The 23651-nt window shown below is 41.9% G+C and overlaps 1 protein-coding gene across 4 annotated transcripts in view; it reads left to right on the top strand.

Annotated features, from left to right (window-relative positions):
- Nrxn3 (neurexin 3) overlaps window positions 1–23651 on the top strand; it is a 1537891-nt gene that overhangs the window by 1001903 nt on the left and 512337 nt on the right. Inside the window, exon 1 of one of the 4 annotated variants that reach the window (XM_055593213.1) lies at window positions 13919–14966. The exons of 1 other annotated variant lie outside the window; for it this stretch is intronic. In XM_055593213.1, coding sequence (XP_055449188.1) covers window positions 14720–14966 — 247 coding nt within the window. In that variant the 5' untranslated portion in view covers window positions 13919–14719. Of the gene's footprint in view, window positions 1–13918; window positions 14967–23651 lie in introns of those variants that run through there. 2 more of the 4 variants (XM_055593214.1, XM_055593212.1) reach the window with 2 other exon arrangements.

The raw sequence follows: 23651 nt of genomic DNA, 5'->3' as shown, positions 1-23651 counted from the left end.
GATCCTACCCGTATGACTTTACTCAATTTCAGGCTTTATTCCTAATAGAGTTATCTTGGAATTAGACATTATGAATAAGTACTGATTAAAAATATGTCCAGGATATGGAGTGTGTTACAAAAGAGACTTAATATACTAATTGCTTTTAACTTCATAGTTTTTCCTTTGGCCAATGAACATTCTCAAATTTGTGTGATATTAAACTAAGCAATTAAAAGTTTCTTCAGCATTTGGTAAGTGGGGTGGGGGCACAGCTATTTCTGCTCTTCCTGCATTCTCTTTAACTCCTCGGGGAGAGCGGGGGCTGAGAAGAAAAGGGCAAGAGTTTCTTGTTTGTATGTATTTATTTGTCATTGCTCCCCAGCGCCACATTTAGTAGCCACCACCTGCTGGGTAGCTCCTACAGCAACAACCATGCTACACCCCACCCCCAGCTTCCAGCAGGAACTCAAGAAGAGACTGGTTCCAGAAGATGACAAAAGTGCTTCGTGTCCTTACCCCAAAGGCTTCACCATGACTCTGCGGCTGTTTCCTGCGGAGGGAGTGAGCTGAGCCTCTGTTCTTACTAGTCCCGCTTTAGACGCAGCAAGAATAAGAATATAAAGTATCACCAAAACCACACTGTTCCTTGGTGCTTTGGATATGCTGACGTCTTCCTTTAGTCATTCTATGCTTATCAGTAAGATGTCATTTTAGGAAAAGTAAACTGATCAGGCACAGTGAATCACTCAGCAAAGTTTCACTCTCATAGCAAACTCCCTAGGTAAGAAGGTCCCTTGACTTGGTTGCTCTCCTTGTGGAGCTCCTGTCCCTTCCAGGTCTTTCTGTCTTTCCCTTCTTCCCTAAGATTCCCTGAACTCTGTCCAAAGTTTAGCTACGAGTCTCAGCATCTGCTTTGATGCCATGTTGGGTAGAGTCTTTCAGAGGCCCTCTGTGGAAGGGACTCTGTTCCCTGCCTTCTCCCACTTCCCATGTCTATCTTCTTTGCCCTTCTGAATGAGGTTTAAGCATCTTCCCAAGGGTCCTCCTTGTTCAGCTTCTTTGGGACTATAGATTTTAGTATGTTTTTCCTATTTTATATGGCTAATATCCACTTATAAGTGAGTATATGTCATGTGTGTCTTTCTGCTTCTGGGTTACTTCACTCAGGGTGATATTTTCTAGTTCCATCCATTTGCCTGCAAAAGGGGCTACAACTAGTATACAAAGTGAATAAATTGTAAATAATAATAATAATGAAAAAAATTATGAAACAAACAAACAAAAAGGTCCATTGGGCCCTCGCATCTTTCTTCTATTCCTTCCTGTGAATTGTCTTTTGACCCCTAGAGAATCTGCAGGCAATATTTTATTTATCTGCATCACTTTGCTTGAAATTAACAGGTAATGGCTGGGTAAGATAGACAGGAGGGTGTGGAGGGTGAATACATAGAAGGTTCAAGTGTGTCAGTAAGCATTGTTGTCACAGATAGGCAACTTTGGTGTCTCGTTTCTACTAAAAACCTATAAAGCAAAACATCCCTGGGTTCTAGATGAGGTAGCCTGTGATTAAGTGAGTTTCCTAATGTTTGCTAGCTCAATGTCACGTCTAAGGATTAAAATCCAGGCATTTTCATTTCTAAAGTTGGGGGAGACTCTCCTCTCTTCAGCTATACTATATGAAACCACCAGAAATACAACACAATAGACCTGTCTCTATATTAATTCAATATATGGATTAGACACACAGAAAAGAAAGGGCTAGGTAAAGTGCTTGTGCAAACACGGGAACCTAAGTTTGATTTCTAGCATCCACTTAAAACAGACGTGGCCGTGCACACCTACAATCCAGATGTTGGGGAAGGGGACACTGGAGGTTCTTTGGGGTCTTATGGTGGCCAGGCTAGCCTAATGAGCAAAGTCGAGGTTCAGTGAGCGATCATGTCTCAAAGACTAAATAGAGAATAGAGGGAAACCTCTAGCCTCTCCACACCTGTACACCAAACCTGTACACCTGCATCCCCTACATTCACAAAGCAGACAAAACATTTTCATCTTGTAGCTCTTCCCTGCTGATTTTTTTTTCTGGCTCTGGGCCTTATGTATATGCACGTGCTTGTCTCCTTGTTTCTTTTTCTCTTGTAGCTTAAGGCAAAGAGTCACACTCATCACTGTTACAGATGCTGTGCATCGTATCAAAGTCCTTTTCCTGGGATATTGTTTCAAACATGTTCACTTTCAGGGGATCAAAACTCAAAGAGCCCCAGATGCCTCTCTCTTGCATTCTGTTCCCAGGCTGGGCAATGTGTTTTTAAATTATAATTGATTTTGTCAGGATCGTGAGTTTGGGAGTTAATGCCTGAAACGTGGAGAAATAAACATCTTCTGAATTCATCAGATAGTAACAGGATGGGCATGAATGATTGAGGGCTCACTCTGACCTATAGAAGAAAAGAAAGAAATGTCTGGGCTAAGCACAGATTTGACTTCATTTGTAGCAGGAAACTCAGAACAGGCCTGGTTATTTATAACTCCTAGGACTACAACAATTATAACAACAGATGCACATTATCTGAGTGTGGAATGTGTTGTGGTTCAGCCACTAATTTAATGAAATCCCAATGTTGCATTTCCTATTTTCAGATCACAAAGACAGGCTTTTTATAATCTCTGCAGTGAAAAGTGTTCAAGCATCATGCAATAAATATCAATATCTGATGCTAATCTTGCGCATGTTATTTTAGTTTAATATATAAAAGTGAAGCAATCGGTATGAAAGCTTTTATCACCATTCTACAAGATAACACAGGAGATTTGTAGACAACTATCAAGTAGCTAATATCGGAGACTATTCATATTTCTTTGTTTTTGTTATTTTGGGTTTTGGGACAGGTTTGTGTGTGTGCGCGTGTGCGTGTGTGTGTGTGTGTGTGTGTGTGTGTGTGTGTGTGTGTAGCTCTGGCTGTCCTACAATTCACTCTATAGATCAGACTGGTCTGGTCTTGAACTCAAAGATCCATCTACCTCTTCCTCCTGAGTGCTTGGATTAAAAGTGTGTGCCACCAACATCCAGGGCAGGAAACTACTATTTGTGTGTTGTTTCTTTCATTACAAAGAAAGCATTTTGACACATAACGTGAAGAATCTCTAGGGAGCACAGTTATAGGAAAGCAAAAGGAGAAAAAGAGAGATTCCTTTTTGAAGACATACCCCAAATGACCTAAGAACCTTTCATTGAAGGCTATCCTACTGCTCGGTAGCATCACAGTAGAACCACGCCTTTACCATGTGAGATTTTGGAGAAGCATTCCATATCCAAATTGTAGAATTATCTTTTTTGCTTAAACCAGTCCTCAACCTGTGGGTTATGACCTCTCAGGGTCACATATCAGATAGTCTACATATTTACATTCTGCTTCATAACAGTAGCAAAATTTCAATTATGAAGCAGCCAAAAAAAAAAAAAAATCTTATGGTTGGGGGTCACCACGTGAGCAACTGTATTAAAGGGTGACAGTATTAGGAAGGTTGAGAACCGCTGGAAACTGAATTATGTGATTACACCTTCTTTTAAAGCCAAGCCAACATCCTAATTAGCATCCCTGGTAAACCTAACCAAAGGGGGAACGGAGGGAAAAAGACATGGATGTATATGATCCGTCCCCATGACCAAATTTGAGGTATTTCTAAATTCATGTTCTAACAGAGGGAAGAAGTTAAGGGCCAAAGAGTAGCCTATGAAAACATGGTAGGCTGTGCATATAGTAGTTGCAGCTCCAGAAAAAGTGATTCTGGATCAGAGGCTAACTTGAGTTCACATCTTGGATCTGCCACCTGCCAGCTAAATTAGACCAGATAGGTCACAATCTTGCGTCTTTCCTTCTGACTCCAAAATAGAGAAGATGTTTTCTGCCTTATAACCTTTAAGCTGATACTGACCATTTGCATTTATTTATACTTCCCTGCGTTTTGAGAGGGGGAGTCATCACGTGGCTTAGGCTCACTGAACTGTCTGTCAACCCTCCTGCTCCAAGCTCCTGAGTAGTGTGGCATTTCAGTTTTGTGGTTGGTACTGGTTCTGGATATAGTAGGGCTATAACGTTATATGACTTTGCTGACATTGTAACAGTGTCTTTGCTCATAGTGCCCTCTGATACAGCTCTTCATTTCTCTGGATTATCCAGAGATGCTTCCTGTGGTAAGCTTACTCAAAATTTGTTAGAAAATACCTTAGATTTTCCTCTCTTCTTAAAATATTTGCCTAAACACATAAATCTAGATTGATAAACATTTTATTTCACACAATACTACAACATTTATTGTTTTCTGGACTTTATTGAAAATTCATGTTAATTTAAAAGTTTTGTGTTTTATTTTTGGTATTCTTTCATGTGCCTATGATAAGTTAAAGTATTGGTTTTGTTTGTTTGTTTGCTTGCTTATTTTACCTTGCCTACAATCTTTTAATGAAACAGATCATATTACTTGATTATGAAAAATTCCCAGCCATTTTCTTTTTAAATATTTCCCTCTCTATTTTCTCTATTCTCTCCCAAGTTTGTCTTAATAGAAATGTGTTTGACTTAACTCTTTCATGAATTTAATTTCTTTTGTTTTCCTGAATCCTTTTCTCTGTGTGCTGCAATTGGAGAAGTTTCCCTAGTTTTATGTTGTAGCTTATTAATTATCTTTTTACAGCTACATAACCCAACAACTATATTGTTTTTGTTAATTATGTTGCATTTTTCAAAAGTTTGATTCTCCAAGTCTGCCATTAACACAGATTTTTTTTCTCTATTAATACCATACTTTCTTCAACAACATTTATTTTACTAATTTATCTTACATTGATATATAATATAATTTTGGGGGGGAGTTCTTATTCTACCATGACAGATTATTTTCTTACTGTATTCTGTTTTTATGTTCTTATTTCATAATGATTTCTGTTGCCATGGAAGTTATAAATGACTCATTCTAGAAGAATATCTAAGAATACCCAGCTTGTTCTGATGAAGATATGTTATATAGTATTAAATTAGTCATTCTTTCTCTACATCTCAGTTTCCCCAACTTAAATGTCTCCTAAATACCTAACTTACGCTTGTCTATACCAGCTGCTGAAGAGTGCCCTTGTGTCAGTTAACAAAGTAAAAGAGAACAAGGGGGGAGCTCAGCAGAAGAAACGACGATGGTAAAGATGCCTGTTGCCAAGACTGAGTACCTGGACTAAACTGAAACCAGCTCTAGCAGGCTATTCTCTGTCCTCCACATGCATGCTGTGGCATGTACACACAAGGGAACAGACACAAGACATGTTTTTGAAAAGAGTAAAAAGAAAGTAGTTCTACTTTGCTACTTTGTATCCCAAAGTGCTCAAGCCATATGCCTTTATTGAAAAGGGTTCTTTTTTATTTATGTTTGGTCCACCAGGGTTTCTGGCTGAGAGTTAAAGGGCAGTAGAGCTGAGGGGTCACACTCTTTCCATGGAATAAACTTTTCATCACTGAACAATGCCTTCTTAGATCACAGGGACAGCAGATGTGTAGGTGTTGTTAGGAGGAAAAAAAATATTTGCTTTCTAAAATAGAAACAAAATTGTTAATATGTCTAGCGAGAACTTGTTCTGTGTGCAATAATAAAAATCAAACTCTTCATGAAACAATTGCTGCTTCTTTTATAGATGGCTAAGTTTCCTAACCATAGTTCATGCTGTTTCAGTTAAAAGATTTTCGAATCTTTGCAGCACCTAGGAATTGGATTTGATTCTCAGCATAAAGCCAAGTGATAATGTCTAAGCAAATGCAGAAGTTGAAATCAAAGAAAAAGCTCAACAAAAGCTTCATATGCATTTAATCTCAAATTTGTAAGAGAAGGTATGGTATGTTCCTTACCCACTCACTTCAAGTTGCTTACCAAACATCTACTTCTTGAAGATTCCCTGTGATGGGGAGCTCGTGGACTTCTGATTTCACAACAGCTCCGAGTTCTGAAAACTTCTTCATGTAGAAGAGATCTTTCTATACTTTGGAGCAAAACACCTGCATCACCGACATACATACATACCTACATATAATATAAACATCTTTCAAACTCTAATTGTATATATCTTATTCCCCCCCCCCAACAAACACCCACTAACTGAGTTTGGATTGTCTTAAATTTGAGATTAGGAATATCACTATCTTATATTCATCTATAAAAATACAGGTTTACAGAGGCTAAGTAATTCATTCAATGTCATGGAGCTAGTTTAAAAAGAAAGAAAAGGAACATGAACTTATGCTGTCTGACCCTAGAACTCAAACAGTTCATTGATTCTGTGACCAAACCATGTTTAATGTATAATGTTTCTATGAATTATATAGAGTACCAAGATATAAAGTAACTGAGAACAACAGAATGTCACAAGTGTTAACAGAATGGTGCTGTGGGGGAAGATAGACAAGATGACTAAGTCTACCTGCCCAGATTGAAAATGATAGATCTGAACACATAGATATCATTGATGCTAAAACAGCATATGAGTGTTGCTCCATCTGTTTTAAGAACAGCCTGTTCTATCTCCAGTATGAACTCTGATTTCAGGACCTAACTCCCAACTACCATAACAGCTCTGAGATGGGCTACACCCTTATTGTTACTGAACTATGCCCTTATTATCCATCTTGCAAACCTTTCCAAATCCTTTCAGGTAGCGCTGTACCTCCTGTTGGGAGTTCATTCATGCCGTTCCTTCAAGATTTTTCTGTCATATGTATTTAAGGCGATTACATCAATAGAAACATAGCATTTAACAACCCTGTCGAGGAGTGGGGGAGACACGCACGTGCACCTGTGTTTGTTTCAGTAGCTTTTGGGTTTTAACCTAAAGCCTTGTCCATAAGAGGTAGGCTCTCTACCACTGGGCTATAACCCCAATCCTTTTATAGACTAAAAGAGAAAGTCTTTGCTGATTGTTTCTGCCTATCATGGATTATGTACTTTCTACAGACTGGAGAGTATATGAATGCTTGAAGAATATTTCTCCAAATAAATGAAAAAAAAACACATAATAAATCAACAAAAGCAAAGACCAATAAGCAAGAGTTTGACTCTTTTGACCCATTAATAAATTTGTGCAACATCTCTTAATTCAGCAACCCAGCCATTAGAAATGAAGAATGGGACTGTGGACATATGTGTTGCCTATGGCTCCTCCAAGTTTCTCTGCGCTTTCTTTCTCTTTTCCCTTCTCTTTTCTTGTCTTTCGTTATCCTATATCATACTGATCTTGTTCCTAGAATAAAAATGTTGGCTCCTTCCTGAGTTTCTCAGGCATTGACCATTTAATATACAGGGAGGCTTGCCTCTGGGATGCTGTAGCAACATGATTCTACCCTATATTAATAACTTCATTATTTTACATTCTTCTTTCTGATTTCCATTCATTTTAGATCAGGTTCAGATAATGAACATTAATGAAAAATTATCTCTTTGACTACATGTTTTCATCAAATCCTAAAAAGTCCTGTGATCTAGGGATTATTAATTATTCTACTGTCGAGGAAACAAGTCTGGAGAATTCAAAATTATTCAGGGCCAAAGCAATAATGCACAGGACATGGACATCTGCCTTCCAGTTTTTCATGCATGTGTCACTTTGTCTTTGAATCCACCCAGGATCTTCTTCCTGTTGCCAAGGTAGATGAACTCCTTTGTCTATTACATGTAACTGATTTATACACTTGCTGTGGGGTGATGGTATGATTCTTTAGGGGGCCCATAGGGTTTTAGCCTGTTACAGCTCTTGCTTCCTTAGGCTGGAAAGCTCTTCCTCCCTGGTTCTTTTGCATCTTCCGCAGTATCTTGTCCTAGTAAGCATAAAGTTAACTTTCATAGAGTAAAGAAATGGAGTGATGGACAAGGGCTGTGACTTCTTTCTGCACTGAGTTGAACCAGGCTCAGAGGTTGACTCATCAATATTTTAAAAAGACTATTCAATGCTAATGAAATTCTTTATAAAGTCAATGGAAATTAATAAGGCTTTGGAAAGTGTTCAATTCAGGGAGAAGGCCAATTAATTAGAATTTATTCTGCATTTGAGAGAAGACAGTGAGAAAATGGAAGAGGAGAGCCAGGAGAGTCTTTACAGATCCCAGAGCCAACTGAGATCCCGTTGAGTCTCTACCCTGCTATGGAAAACAAGTACAAAACAATGCTGGGCATCATTGTTTGGTATTATCTGGTTCTGAGTCAATACAATCGTTATTAGTTTAGAGCTGACTTGAATGACAGATAAAAGAAGAATGTGATGGAGATGGTTTCTTTTCTGGTAAGGACAAGGAAGTACCCAGGACAGAAATTTTGCCTGTCCCTTGGGGTTGCTAAGGTTACTCACCTGAAGATCTGAATAAACACCAGGGAAGTGCTAGCTTCTAGGATAACTTCTAAAGAGTTTCCTGGAAAAAAAAAAAAAAAAAACTAAGATAATAACAGAAGAATTATTGTGGCCATCATTATTATTGATACTGATTATTTTCTGTATGTCAGGAACTGTTGATAAACAGTTTGAATCTATAGTTTGTATAAGTGTTCTATTTTAAAACAGAGAGGTTAAAGTAGAAACTGGCCCAAGATCTTCTCAAAACTTACAAGGCAGCTAACAATTAGGATTGAACTCAGGTTGGCTAGCAGCACAGCCCAACACTGAAAACTATATGAAGTCTTAGAAACCTTTGATTGGGTGGTATATCCTATAAATATGCAAATAAAATTACTCTGTCCTGGGTTTAGCACTGTTGCTCAGGGTTAGATTGTTTGCTTCACCTGTGCAAGGCCCTAGAGCTACACATTCAAAAAGTAAAGCATTGTGTCTGTCTTTGTATAACAATAATTCATCTTATTTAATTCCTCAAAACTGGATAGCCATTTTCACAGTGCCAAGGTTGGGAAGTTTGGATGAATGATTTCTAACAGCAGTTTAGTATAGACTAATTGGTATATATGCCAGACTTACTTAGAAAGAACTGGGCCATGCCTTTGAGGTAAAGTAAATAATAATCATAATAATTATCTAACAAATGATTATTATCATTTCATTTGGATTTCAAGGGGATTTAGCAAAGGAACTCTTTCATGCTCTCCTTGAAGAGATATATAAAAACTTGAATGCTATAAATTTCCCAACCCCACTGATCAAACTCAAAAGATCTGGAAAATGTAAAGAGATTTGGCTCAACATTTAAACTCCTGATATCCCTCCTGTGGCCACAAGGAGGACAAGGGAATAATGATGTTTATTAAAAGGATGATTTAAAGAAAAAGGAAGAGGAGATCAGGTGTGTTCAGGGTGGTAGACAAAACATATTCTATTCATGTATCAAATTCTCAACAATAAATGGTTAAAAAGAGTGCCAGAGCAACCTAGGTATTCTCTGAGCCACACAGTTATACAAAGATGCTCCTGTACTTTTCATTTAATCAAATTCATGGAGGAGTGATATTTAAAAGAAAAGCTTTCTCTTTTATACTCCCCAAAGAAAAATATGCTGAAAATCGGCTTTTTTTTTGCAAGATGGCTTTCTTAAATAAATGAACAGAAGAATGACTTATGTGGCTATAAATAAATCTCCTGACATATAATAAAGCAAAGTTCGACTGCTTTACGGTGTCATCGTAGAACCCCTGGATATATTTATAGCCATGTTAACAGTCACCTGTATTTTTTCAGGACTTTTATTTCACCATACGTTATGAGAATTTAGTTGGGGGAGGGCGGTGTTTGTGTTTTTCTCTTCCCAAACTGCCTATTGGAGGCTGTGGAGAGAACAAGTGAGAATTTCTCTTCTCTCTTTTCTGAAAAACTGGGTCTTCACTTAATGGCTTGGGTCTCACAGAAGCAGGCTGTGCCAATGCTCTGTGGTCTCTCTAAGTCTGCAATCACATTAGATGTGCCTGTAGTGGCGAGCTTGACAGGTATCTCCTGCTGACAGTGAAGTGGCACGTCAGAGCCTATCCAAGTGAGAAGAGGCATATGCGGAGATAAAATGCGCCACAAGAGACTATGGACAGGGCAACTTCACATTAGGTTCCTGACACCTGACACATTTAAGTACAAGTAGGCTTATTTCAGAAGCCAGCAGATTTCTTAAACTGCTTGCAAGCAGAGGTGATGAAAAAACAAAGTGAAGAATTAAGAGTAAAGATTTTCTCCCCTTCTGCCTGGATTGTTTTCTAAAGAGAGAAGAGAGGAGAGATTAAAAGAGCCAGGAGGGGATGTCTATGATGATGAACTCTGGAGTCTAGTGTACTGAGAAACCCAGCTAATCCCCTGACTGGATCCAGCTACAAGAGGTGTTTACACTCCACATTCCATTCAGAAATGCAAGATTCTAAGGAGTTACATCTGGGTTCCATGAGGGGGGTAATATGCAGGGGGCTAAAATGGATCATTCCTTTGAAAGTATTCAGCTTTAAATCTGTGGTGAGCATAACAATTTTCAATCTAATTCTCTCCTTTTTCGCTCTTAAAAGTGGACGCCATCTTCCTCTGATGTGCCTGGGATCCCAATTAAAGGGGCCCGCTAGACAACAGAATGCAGGAGGGAAAATGCAGGAGGGAGCACCGATGATGGGCAGTGAAGAGTATTTTTCTGGGACTCTAGCTGTAGGGAGTGCTGAGAACATATCAACGTAGATCCTCAAAACATCTTGGTCTAATATAAACTGCAATAGACTGAAGAGAATGGGAGTTAGCAAAAACATATAAATAAGAATATGTTGAACAGAGGGAGGGATGGAAGACTTATGAAAAAATTAATAGTGTATTAAATTGGAGAGGGATATGCAGTTTATCAAGATGACTGTGGCTTAGCTCCTCGGAGAGGAAGCAACATGAAGCAGTCTTGGATTTGTTACCTGATTAACCACCTCCCCACTCAACTATGCCCATAAATGGAATCTCCCTCCCTGGAAACCACGACTGCTTCTTCTGATATTTTGTGAGTAGTAAATAAATAAGTTATAAGAATGAGACATAGAATGAATAGTTCCCTCTGTAATGCACCTGCTGGCGCTTGCAGATCCCATTCTGTATCAAGGGTTTGATTTTCCCTTTATAGCCCAGCAGAGAATTAATTGGAATGTCCATCTAGGCTCCCCTTGCCTTCCTGGGATGCAATCAAAACGGTCTCCAGTATTCAGTGTCAACTCGGAAAAGAAGGAGATCATGAGATGGATAAGTGTTCCGCACATCAACTGTGGAAGGCTCGTCTCTTGGAAATCAACGTCACTAAAGCCAGATAAATGGGTCAGTGACATTCATGGTGTAAGAGCTAAGAGATGATGCTAAGACCTGGTTGGCAACTGGCTCACCGAGCATTTCCTGCTACATCTCACCCATGTGCCACATACAGAGGATGCGGCAGAGAGCTGGGCAAAGGCTCTGTCATCAGAGAAGAGGGCAAAGAGTCAGAGAGCTTGCCATTTTTCTCTTAAGGATATAGATGATGAACAGATGAAGCAACTCCTGGAAGCTGACATTGCTGCAAAAGAAACAAATTGGAGCAACAGTGTAGAGGAGGCACCAGGGGTGGCAGTGGCTAGTCTTAGGAGAGAGCAGAAAGGTCCTCCAAGGCAATTGTGGCAAAAGCACCCAGCAACCTTGTGGGAAAACTCCCAGAAAAAAAGGCCCAGCAATGCCATGGCAGGCTTGATTTGGTATAGATCTATCTAGGTACATTCAAAGCAGCAGAAGAAAGTCTGGGGGAGTAGAGGGAAGTGAGTCGGGGCAGACATCTGGTTGATGGAGCAGGCCAATTCATCAGAAGCCTGGTAACCTAGGTCCTTTTAAGGTCATGGGACAGAGTTAGAGCAAGTTCAAAGTATGGCGGGAATCCTTTGGGTGAACTAAATCAAGAAGCAGCTGATAAGAATAAGAATTGTCATGAACTCTCAGGAATGTGTTTTAGTGTTTTGTTTTGTTTTGTTTTTTGGTTTTTGGTTTGTTTTTCTTGACTCTGCCAATAACAGCATAACCCTAACTGTGTACTAAACCTTCTGGAAGTTTTGTCTTATTTTTCTAGAGACTAGGTAGTACTGTTACTAACTGCCAGGTCCTATGCCAGAGGCACACTATATCTTCTCATTCAAAACCCCCAACCTCCTGAGGGAGGACGGTGTCACCCACACTCTACAGAAGAGACCTGAGCACCCCTATTCTGCACCCACCCCTGCTGTGGTGTTTGTGAGTGAGTGCAAGTTTCCAGTTAAGATATTGGGTTAAGTTATTGTATTTGGATGCCTTCATCCAAAGCATGAAAGAAGCCACTTCCTGGGCACACTGTAAAGCTATGAGCCAGGGCACTTGTGGCTATGGCAGACAGATATGTAGGAAACTGTGACTTTCTGGACCAGAATCTCAAGTCACTGTTGCAAATTCTGTTGGTGTTGGAGCCTGTAGGTTGTATATGGTCGTTTGGAGGCTACTTCCTTAATAGGTCCTTGGGATGTCCCAAGGATGAAGAGCACTCTCACAATTTTCGTTCTTCATCCTCATCAGGGAGTTTGTAATGAGCATCAATCTATAACAGCTGCTATATATAAGCATCTTTGTTTTAAGATAAAGAAAAGACATATATATAGTGTATATATATATACTATATATATTGCACACTATATATACAATATATATATATATATATATATATATATATATATTGTGGGTGGGCACAATCTCTGCTAGCAAGGCTCAGATAGAAAGGTCCTGCCTGACAAACGTGCCCTTCTAGTGCCTCCTGTGCTCCCACTCAGTGGAGGTAGTGGATAGTGTCATTGTTTTCCTAAAAGGGTTCTGGGCCAGCCCCCACCCCCACCCCGAGTCACAGATGGCCATGACAGGAGCTGCACACCTCACCTACTCCTGTGCTTCCTCTTTCCAAACCCCTCCTTTCCTACCCCCTCCCTTCCACTCCCCTCAACACTCCCCTTACGTGCATGCCATACCCAGAAGATTTAGCTAGTACTTTCTGGTGCCCAGCACCACTGAGAATCCACCCGCTGGAAGCATCATCTTCTGGGTGTCTACTTTATTGTCATTTGATTTAAAGGCGCTAGCCTCTGGGTCCTGAATTCCAAGGGTGTTCTTTCTAGGGAGGGCCAGAGTGGCAGCCACCGAACCCTTCACCCTACAGAGTTTCTGGACCACCCACCCCGTAACCTATACTTCTGGGAGCGATGACACGGATTCTAGCGCCTATCCACTGACCCAGCAGTGATGTCCCGAGTCTCTTGTTCAGCCTCAGCAGAGACACACACTGGACGGTGGCCGCCTCAGGAGCGGCAAGAACAGCCCCAGCGCCTACCGCAGGCAGTCCAATCCGCTTGCAGACTTGGGGTTTATTTTGGTTTAGGGACACTTGGGTTGTGCTGTTCCCTGGATCTTTCTTCCAAAACCTTCCCGGAGCCTTGATCGCCGCCGAGTTTGGGGGCTTAAAGATTCCGGGAGGGGAGATCGGGAGTCAGGAACAGAGGGAGGCCTGTGGGTCTCCTGAGCGCACGCCCCGCGGGGTGGGACCGAGGAAGAGCGAGAAGGGAGAGCACGGGCTAGCGCGCGGGTGTGTACGAGCAGGCGGTGAGCGAGCGAGCTTACACTTGAATGGGGAGGGCCGGGATTCCGGGCGGCTCCTCCCCTCCCTCCTCCGGAGCCAGCCAGTCCCTCGGCAGAGCACACTGGCTGCACTGATTTGCTCTCCGGAGTGCGCTATTTGCATATGACTTGCCCATTTGTGAATTTGGCTCCCCAACTCCTTGCTTCACTTCACCTGTGCCTCCCCAGTCGCGCTCACTTTGCAGGCGCCGGCGGCCTGCCTCTCCGGCCACCTCTGCCGCCCGCCCGCGGGCCACCTCTTCTAAGCGCTCTCCCTGATTGCGCCCACCCTGCTCCTCCTCTCCACCTCCTGCCACGTTGGTTTGGGTGGCTAGCTCAGAGTTGTTTCTTTTCCTCCGGTCCTTCTTCTTGATCTCTTTCTCTGGCTGCTGCTGCTGCCGGCTGCTTTTTCAGCATACTGGGAACCCAGGACTCGAGGCGACTGCACCGTGGCGCTCATCCAGGACACTCAGGGTTAACAGCCTCCTTGCCCTTCCACGGAGCCTCCTGGGAGCAAGAGAACTCTTCCACCTGCAGCCCCCTATTTTTCCTGGCAGTTCTGCATTGCATCTCTTGGAAGTCGAAACAAGAAAGGAAGGGGGAAAAATGTCCAAACTCCTTGGATATTGGGATTAACTAGCTGAACCTACTTGGGTGTTTTTCCTGCTTTGTCTTCTCTCTTCGTTTCCACCTTTCCCCGAGTGGCTTTCCAGAGTATGCAGTTAAACCATCGGACTTGAGGTACCTAGACAGCAGGAAGAAACCTCGCGGGTCCTTCCCAGAAATTGTGACAAGCCAGGGTTCTTCCAGTTTGCTGTACCTGGGTCGACTCTTGCATCCTAAATTTCTGCTCCAGTAGGGAGGGAAAGAGGCTTTGCCTTATCTTTTTTTTCTTTTTATCTTCAGTTTCTTTTTGTAGTTTCTTTTCTTTCTCCCACCCCCCTCCCTTTTAAACAGATTCATCATTGCCCCGCAAGCTCTTATTGCTTTCCCCATCCCCAAATTGGACAACTCTTCTTCCTGCTATGATGGGCCCCTGGGCATCATGAACTTCGTTAATGCTCACTGGCTGGAATTTAAACTGCCCATCCGTAGTGGTCCAGTGCGTTGACCATGCACCTGAGAATCCATGCAAGACGGAGCCCTCCTCGCCGGCCGGCCTGGACGCTTGGGATCTGGTCGCTCTTCTGGGGATGTATTGTCAGCTCTGTGTGGAGTTCTTCTAATGTAGCCTCCTCCTCCTCCTCTTCCTCCTCTCCGGGATCTCACTCTCAGCACGAGCACCATTTCCACGGCAGCAAGCACCACTCTGTGCCTATTTCTATCTATCGCTCCCCTGTTTCCCTTCGAGGAGGGCACGGTGGGTCTCCCTGCTCTTTATCTTTTACTGGGGCATTGCAAATCTTTAAACCGTTCGTCTTTCAGGTAGGGTCAAGGGTGTGGAAAGGAGGAAAATTAAATTTAAAATTATGAGAAGGCTTGCATGTGCATGAGGGGGGAAAACTGTCACTTCTCTTAAAGGCAAATGCTGTTTGCTCTCGGCTACTCACTTTCCAATACAAGGTTCTCCCCTCCTTGGCACCCTTGTCCATGGCAGTGCCAACACACTTCCTACCCTTTGCTGTCTTCCACTTCCCCATCCCACCGGTGGCAGACAACTCCCAATGAGGCTGCGCATTGAGAAGTCATATTCATTCACTTAGCATTCATTCACCCTCCCTTTCTCTGTGCTTGTTGGGGGGGGGGGTCCTTGTGAAGAAATAGATGCCAGCAGGTCCTTTGGGCATCAGGCTGAAGTTGATGGGACCGCTGTAAAATTTCCTGTGTGGTAAAGGTCTGGGCTGAACAACTGAGTCTAAGAGAGAAGAAAATATAGGTAACAGCCAGTGGCTGTTATCATAAATTTGGACAGCTTTGTATTTTCTTGTATGTCTGTTGGAAAGAGTAGCTGTCTCCTAAACAGTGTATCTAATATTGCTAACTACCAGAGAGGAAGCAGTACGTCAAATAAGGCTGAGGCTATTTATAATTTACCTCCGTAAATTATAGCAATGTTGATTCACCACTTATGCAAATGACCTTTCAATTAAAGTCAGTATGAATGGGCTGGTTCACACAAGCCATGTACAATATATTTTGCTCCAAACAACCCTCTTTGCATCATAGCTGTTGAAGGAAGGGACCTGTGGTTCATAAAAATCTACCCAGCTCTGAAGAGGCTCCCTCTAAAAAGGCTGATGTTTGCAGCTAAGGCAGGAGCTTGCCGTAGTAAATCCTTCCAGGAAGTGTTTACTCTGCACTCTACACTGATGATGGGGGAAATAGAAAAGGCAGAGAGAATGCATGAGCAGCCCTCCAGTGAGCTGTGCTGTGAACCTCTCTAGGGGCCCTGTTGTGGTTTGTATTTTGAGGCATGCAACCCCCATTAGGAAAGTAATTCTTTCCACTGGCTCCTAGCCTAGCAGGGAAGCCGGGGGTGGGGGACCCTGCTCCAAGCTGTCTGTTGTTTTAAGTGGAAACACATTGAGAGAGTGCCAGCACATGCTGGTTCTTTCTCTCCTTTCAAGTGACAAGTAGTTCAGAGCATGCAAGGTTTGGTAGAAGGGGTAAGTGTGTCAGAGAGAATGCCCAGTGCTTGCTTGTAACCTGGCTGCTGTTATCCCCATGACTACTGTTGGGTCTGCTGAAGGCTATCTAAAACAATACAGAACAAACAAGCAAAAACCACAGAAGCCTGGACACACACTCACAGAGAGAGAGAGAGAGAGAGAGAGAGAGAGAGACAGAGAGAGACAGAGAGAGACAGAGAGAGACAGAGACAGAGAGAAAGAGAGAGAGAGAGAGAGAGAGTGAGAGAGAGGCAATGTCATTAAAACGGAACTTAACTCCTAAGGAGGAGACAGCCTGAGATGGGGGTAAGATGAGGGAAGCCAGACAGACTATTACTAATAGCCATAATTAAACACAGAAACGCTGAGCGATAATTAGCTAAATTTTGCTAATTAGTGTAAATGATCACCGGGGAGCTGAAGATTATACATTAGTTAGGGGTTAGAGGGGAGCAGGGTCTTACTACCTTTTTGTTGTTGTTAAGATGTAAACAGTTAAAAGCAGCTACTAATAAGTGATGGAATTTTCAGAGTACATGAAGGATTTCTAAATTTCATCCCTCCCCTTTTCTGTATCTATTCACACACCCTCCCTTTCAAAAGGGTCGATTTGTGTTATTTTTTTTTCCCTCTACTTCGTCTATGCAAAAATTGGTACTTCAGTTCCCTCTAAACCCTTTTGACTGGTTTTCATTGCGATTTCTCATTACCTGGCAACTGATAAGACTCAGGTCGATGGACAAGAAGAAAATAAAGAAGTGGTAGAGCCCCTTCCCCCCAAGCCTTTCCTATCCATCATAGCTACAGGATGAACCAAACCTCAGGGTCTGCTAAGGTTAAGATAAGAAAGCTTCTGTATTCTACTCTTGGGTGTTTTCTTTCAGGAAGTCCCCATCCCACTGAGTTGGGACTTGGAGAGTGAATATATCGATACTAATTAGGTGGCTTCCGTGTTTAATTAATGTTTTTTAAACTTGAAGTCAAGGGAAGAAGCAATTGACTAGAAGCCCCAACCTCGGCTCTCTTCCTGCATCCCAGCTGTGACCCATCTATAACATCACTTACTAAAAGGACCACAAGACTCCCCAGAGCTTTCCAAGGACACGTACCTTCCATTCATATTTGAAAACGCTGGCTTTCTTCTGGTTCAGGCCATGGTTAGGTTAGCAATTGGTTTTGCTTTGTTTCGTTTTTTTAAATACACTTTGGGCTCAGGTCCTAGGGGCCATAGACCTGAGCAACCAGGATAGTTGTTATGAATAGTTTTGCCAGTGCTCCTTTTTCTGTCTTTCGCACTATCTTAAGATTAAAACTAGACAATTGAATCCAAGAACCATTTTTATTCTTTTGACTCAAGAAAGATTTAAACACACACACACACACACACACACACATACACACACACACACACACACACCATTTTTTATGCTTTGCCTACTTTTGAGAAGCCCCAAATCCTCAAAGCTCTTGCTAATCAGTGACCACCCATTTTCCCCCCACTCCTTGCCCTATAGTGGGATTCTTATTAAGGTAGGTGAGAAAACCAGAAATCCTCCAAACAGCTGGTAGTTTTTATTCCTGCTCTCATCCTTGATTGGAGGTGATCTTTAAAATATTGATTATGCTATAGATTTGTGTGAAGCCTGTATTCCAGGGCAGCCTGAGTGATGCTGAGGTCATTTGTAACATTGGAGAGAAGGCTAGTGAGGTACTGAGGTATCCCAAGTAATCTCAGGTTTGGACTTGAGGATGGAACGAGCTGTTTAAAGACATCCTTCTCCTCCTTGCTCAATCTGTTCTTCTAGACTGCTCATCCCCGTTTTGTGTATTCTTTTACCCACCCGTCACTCACTCAGGTGGGAGAGAACAGTTTTCATGGGCCAGGCTTTGTCCGAGCTGCCCGACACAAGTGAGTTAATAAGACACTGTGGCGTTCAGCTTGGCATGATTCTGTAACTATTTGATCACTATGGAAGACAATTGCTTCTGCTTTTTTTTTTAAAGCTGTAGGAGGAAGGCCGAGCCCCAGACAGGAAGCCAAATCGTTTCATATACAATCTAAATGTCCTTCGTAAAATTCACATTTTCATTCTCCCACCACTTATAAGTACCCTTCCACATTTATTTTTCCACCTTGTGCTGTGTTTCCACAAGTAAATAGCATAGTTGTGAAGGTGCTAGGTGGCTTAGTGGTAGAGAGCATGTAATTAGGTAGAGTGTGTTTGTATTTCAATCTTCATTTCCACACAGGTCTTGTTCTTTTTCCAAACTGTCTTAGCAGATGTGGTGGTGGCCTTACTGGTGGCACAGGAGCAAGGAGTCTTGGATGAGACTGCCCAGACTTTCTTTCAGGGACTAGCCTCTAAAGTTTGTCCAGCTTTGGGCTTGCTCTGCGCTCCTCTGCTGAGTGCTCAGCCGTTGCTTTCTAACCACTTTTCTCTCTGCCTTCCTTCTTGAGATCGGGAACACTGAATAATTCAGAGTGTTGGTTGACAGATAAAACGATAAGATTTATACGTCTTTGGCCTTGGTGATGAATTAATTAAATTGGTTTCTCCTCAATCCTCAGCAGCTTGCATTGTTTTCCTTCTCTAAAATGTACTGGTAAGTGGTGGTTTTGGAGATTAGCCGGCTGCTGAAAGATTTTAGGGGAAGATTATAACATCAGAGTATAAATCTTTTCAGGACTGTTAAAGTTATTGCCGCCGCCGCCACCATGTAGGGTGGAGGTGGGGGACCCACCCTGTCACAGGCAAAGAAGATGAGAAATGCTAACAGTTGCCTTTAGGGGTGGCGATAAAAGCCCCTTGCCAACTAGCTATGCATAGAAGTCTGTAGTAAGAACTTTACTCCTCTATAGCAAATTTGAATCTGGCAGAGGTACCACATTTCATTTTGTAGATTAGTGTTGAATTTATCAGATTTCAGAAAGTTTACTTCTCTGTTCACCTCCAAGGCAGCCTGGGAGAGACACCACTCTTTGAAGGTAACCCATGAACTTCCTTCCCACATTTGTTTACTGTGGCTGCCATAACAAAGTACCACACTCTGGTTCCTTTGAACAACTAGACGTTGATTTGGAAGGCTAAAAGTTGAAGAAAGGCATGCAAGCAGGCTTGGTTACAGATGGTCATTTCCTCACTGTGCCCCCATCTCATCTTTTCTCCTTTTCTCTCCGTGTAGGTTATCCCCGGTGTATTTTTCGTTTTTCTGTTTTTTCTTCTCTAACCACCCATTACACGACATTAGGCCCACCTTAATGGCTTCATCTTATTCTCATAGCCTCCTTACAGGACTTGTCTCCAAACAGTCACATTCTGAGTTACTATTGAGTGGGGCTTCCATATGCACACTTTGAGGAGACAGTGTAAAAGTAACACCTTCGGGATGGGGGCTAGTCATCTCTGTACCTGTGCTCCTTGTTTAATGAATTCAGCAGCTCTGTTCACCTCGGAATAGACGAGTAAATCCTGGGTGACTATAACTGCAATTTCCCAGATCCTAAGATGGTGCCTCTGGAAGAAAAGTCCTATTTACATAAATGGCGAAAACAGAGACAGCAGGTTTACTAAACTTCTGCTTGCCTTCTTGGCCAAGCTGCTGGGCCTGAGTCCAGATGCTGACGTGCACAGGACTAAGTCCGCCTGACTGCAGACACAGGCTCTGTGCACAGCCTAATGTCCACACAACACTTTCTCACCCAGACCTGTCCCCTCTTCCTCACAAACCCTGCCCACTGACTTCTTTAAGACCTACAGCTGCTTTCCTTCACACACACACACACACACACACACACACACACACACACACACACACAGCACTAACTCTTCACTTTTCATCCTTAAGTGAGGAAAAACAGATTAACTACTACGCATACATGGTTATTTTTGGCAACAGAAAAAATGGCTACTTTCACATTTTAAAAAGTATTGTTCCAATATTTTTCTAGTTGGTTTTTACATAAAATCTTATTTCTGAATAAAAATGTTGTAGCCTGTCTACTTTATCAATCATGAAGCTCTAGTGAAAAAACTGAAAAACTATATTGTACATTGTAAAGCTGCTAAGAATTTGAAGCAATTGGTTCAGTCCTCTTGGGAAAAAAAAATAGTTTTCTTTCTTCATTCTGCCCTGCCTCTCCCATTTCTCCCTCCTTTCCTTCTTCCTCTTCTTTTTTTCTTCTTCCCCTACTTCAGATACTTCTTTTTAAAGAGAGTCATGAGAACATGTGCTAATGAGGATTTTAGTGCTGCATGGAGCTCAAGGATGGTGAGGTTCTAGGTGTGGGTGAGATCAGCCAAGCACACGGTTTAGAGCTGACTATTGAATGAACTGTGTCTCAGCCTGTATGCCTGACTGTGAGACATGCTCCTTGGCTTTAAACCCGAAGACTTGATAGTACTTACTTATCTGTTACAGGCACAAAGTTTCCCAGAAGCTAAATTAAGTATTGCATAGTGCACGTCACTTATTCAGGTGACGCATTTTATAAGAAAAACTGTAATGTCAGCATCACCTTCTCCAATCAGCCTGAGCTTCCTTGTTGAATGCTTGCTGGCAGCCAAGCTGAAGATATTGCATCCATGAGTTCCCTATACTTTTTTTGTCTGTAGCAACACTTTCGGCCTCTGAAGAATTGCTTCCTTTGCACACTATTTTTGGGGAAAATGTGGATGAGAACACCTTCATGAGCATTCTCTTGTTTTTACACTAGTGGGAGATAATACATTACAAACTGTGCTGTACAGCTCTCTCCTTAGGTAGAAATCCATGTTGGGTAAGTTCCAACCACGGTCAACCAATTAAAAAAAAATTAGGAGCTCAAAGATCTTAGGAAATAAAAAATGGTAAAGACATTAAAAAAGATGAAGTCTCTAAAAAAGAATCTGAGACCATTTTTGGAAATTCCAAATATTAATGAATTAATGCAAAATTCAAACATTCATACTTTTGATATGCACTGGGAAGTAGCCTAAAAATAAACCAACAAACCTATACTTTACAGTAAGAAATAACTTCTGTTTTTAGGTCAATTGTCTTCAGATACAGAAATGAAAAACTTATTTTAATGACATCTTTTTTTTTTTCCTTTGCATTTTAACATTTTGGGACCCAGGGGTTATAGAATAGATCGGGACACAGTATTACTGGATGCTTTGTAGTCTGGTTTTGAAGACAGAGGTCTTATGGGAAGAACACTGCAAGGCCATAGGGTTCACTACAAGTTTTTTCTTCTTGCCAGCTCTGTGAGCCCGGCAGCCTGCAGTGGTTGCTCTTTTAACTTCTAACCTTTCAATGAGAATCTTGATCTCTTAACTTTTTTTTTCTTCCTTCACCCTGTAGCAGCATGCATTGTTTCCATGCTTTACTTCTGTAGTTGAGGAAAACATTTCCCCTCTTACTACTTTCCCACCTTATGGGGGTATGGAGTGAGGGATATCTCTCCCAGTGCTGTGCAGCATGCATACTGAATGATCTTAGACCCCTGGTATCTTTAAGACATGTTCCTATGTATCTTAGACCCCTCTGAATTCCATAGGCATGCCGTTGTTCCATAGGCCTATTTTCCTAATTGTCTGTCAGATTTTTTTTTTTTTTTTTTTTTTTTGTGAAAGCCACCAGCCAGGTTTCCTCTTTCCCCCTCAGAAGCAGCCTCTGTAAAGGGAAGCACACTGTGATGGTAGAAACCCTGAAGTCCAACTTGACATAGTCATGCTGAGATAGAAAGAACGAAGGTTTCAGCTAAACACACCTTATGATTACAAAGTAAGGGGTTCCGTGTTGTGTTTAAAACATGCTGCTGGGTTTAGCCACACCATGGCAGGAGGCAGAGCAACTGGGTTTATAAAGAACAAGCCATTTATTTCTACTTGCCCTTTGCATTTTGAGAGAAGAGGCTTGCTTGAATCATACCCATGTATCCTTCATACCTACTGTGTGTCAAACACTTCCAAATAGTTTTCGTGCATGGGTTCATTTAGTCCGAACAAGCCTTTGAGGTTAACATAGTGGGTATTATATTACAATTGAAATCACTGAGTCCCAGAGAGGGTAAGTGACTTGGCCAAAAGTAGTAGTGTGATAACACCAGATTCAATCCTGATTCTAACCGCAGAGCTCTTCATCTTTCTATTGTATCGCATAGTTCATAATCTCAGGAACATAAAGAAATACACATCAGGCTCTTTCGTCAAGACTAGAGCACACACGCCGTCAGAACATCTGAATTGACACACATCTGAAAGTCTCTATGAGTATGCAATTGGTAATAAATACTCAAATGTGACAGCTTGCCTGAGCCTGTTTGACCCCAAGGATGTGGTTGATGCCACATTATCCACTCCTTAGACTTGAAGATGGATGCTAGCTTATAAAAGAGGCAGAGGAAAGGGGAGGCACACACCTCCTCAAAAGCAGAGTCACTCTCATAGAACTCCAGGGATCTAAGGGCTCAGTTTTTCGCACAAGCAAAGTAAGAATTCAGTCATGGATGACCAGCCAGTGTCAGAAATAGTGAGAAAGGCAGGCAATACAAGTTCAAGTTCACTGCCTTTCTTTCCTCCCAGTTACAGTAGATAAGGTCAACTGCCCACTTCTTCAAAACTGTAACTGCAACCTGTCTCCCACTTCTCTTTTTGTGCAGCAATCCCCCCTTTATCCAGGTGAAGTTCTATAGGTGAGCATTCTGACAGCCTTGAACTTTCCTGGCCTTATGCTAAAGGAAATCCATCGTGTAATCTTTCTAAGAGTGGTCTAGCTTTGTGCTCAGAAATAGAATTTTAGGGCCGTGCTGAAGGTCTTGCTTATATGCGGACCCTAGTGTGAGAAGGTGGTACAACTGAAGGGTTTGTGTGTTGGCAGATACTATATCATTCTGGATGAGTCTCAACTGGCTGGAGAGCAAACAGGTGACCACATTTTTCCTGTACCTGTCACCGCTCCATATCTAGAAAGCATGACAGGTTATTGGTAAAGGGCATGTCTCCAGTTCCCATCCTGCCTTCTTTGTTTATCAAATCATTAGCACTGGTGTTTACATGGCACCCTTAGAACCCGAACAACTACATTTCTTCACCCTCATTTTTATTGTTTTGGAATACTCCTCTCACCCTCCCACATTAAATCCACTGTGTGTACTCTTGAGTGACTTTCCCCCAAACTATGAATTTCAACTCTTTCTGAAGCAGTCTTTCTGGATTTGAATATAATTACACGCTTTGGGTGCAAACTGTGGTTTTTGCTACATAAGAAACTAATGGAAATGATCTGCCTGTTCCTGTAGTTTACAGATTATATGCTTCAGAACTGGGGCTATATATTTAGGCTGCTTTTCTGTGTGGCACATTAAAATGAAAATGAACTAGGGGTGAGCCACCATGGTTGCTAGGCAGTGGAGCAGGTTGATGGAGCATTGCATTAAGCCAAGGCAGCATTGC

Source organism: Psammomys obesus, unplaced genomic scaffold (genome assembly GCF_907164565.1).
Source record: "Psammomys obesus unplaced genomic scaffold, mPsaObe1.curated_primary_1811, whole genome shotgun sequence".
In the NCBI taxonomy this organism is placed as follows: Eukaryota; Metazoa; Chordata; class Mammalia; order Rodentia; family Muridae; genus Psammomys; species Psammomys obesus.
Note: the sequence above shows the minus strand (reverse complement) of the source record. Positions and strands in the feature narration are given on the sequence as shown.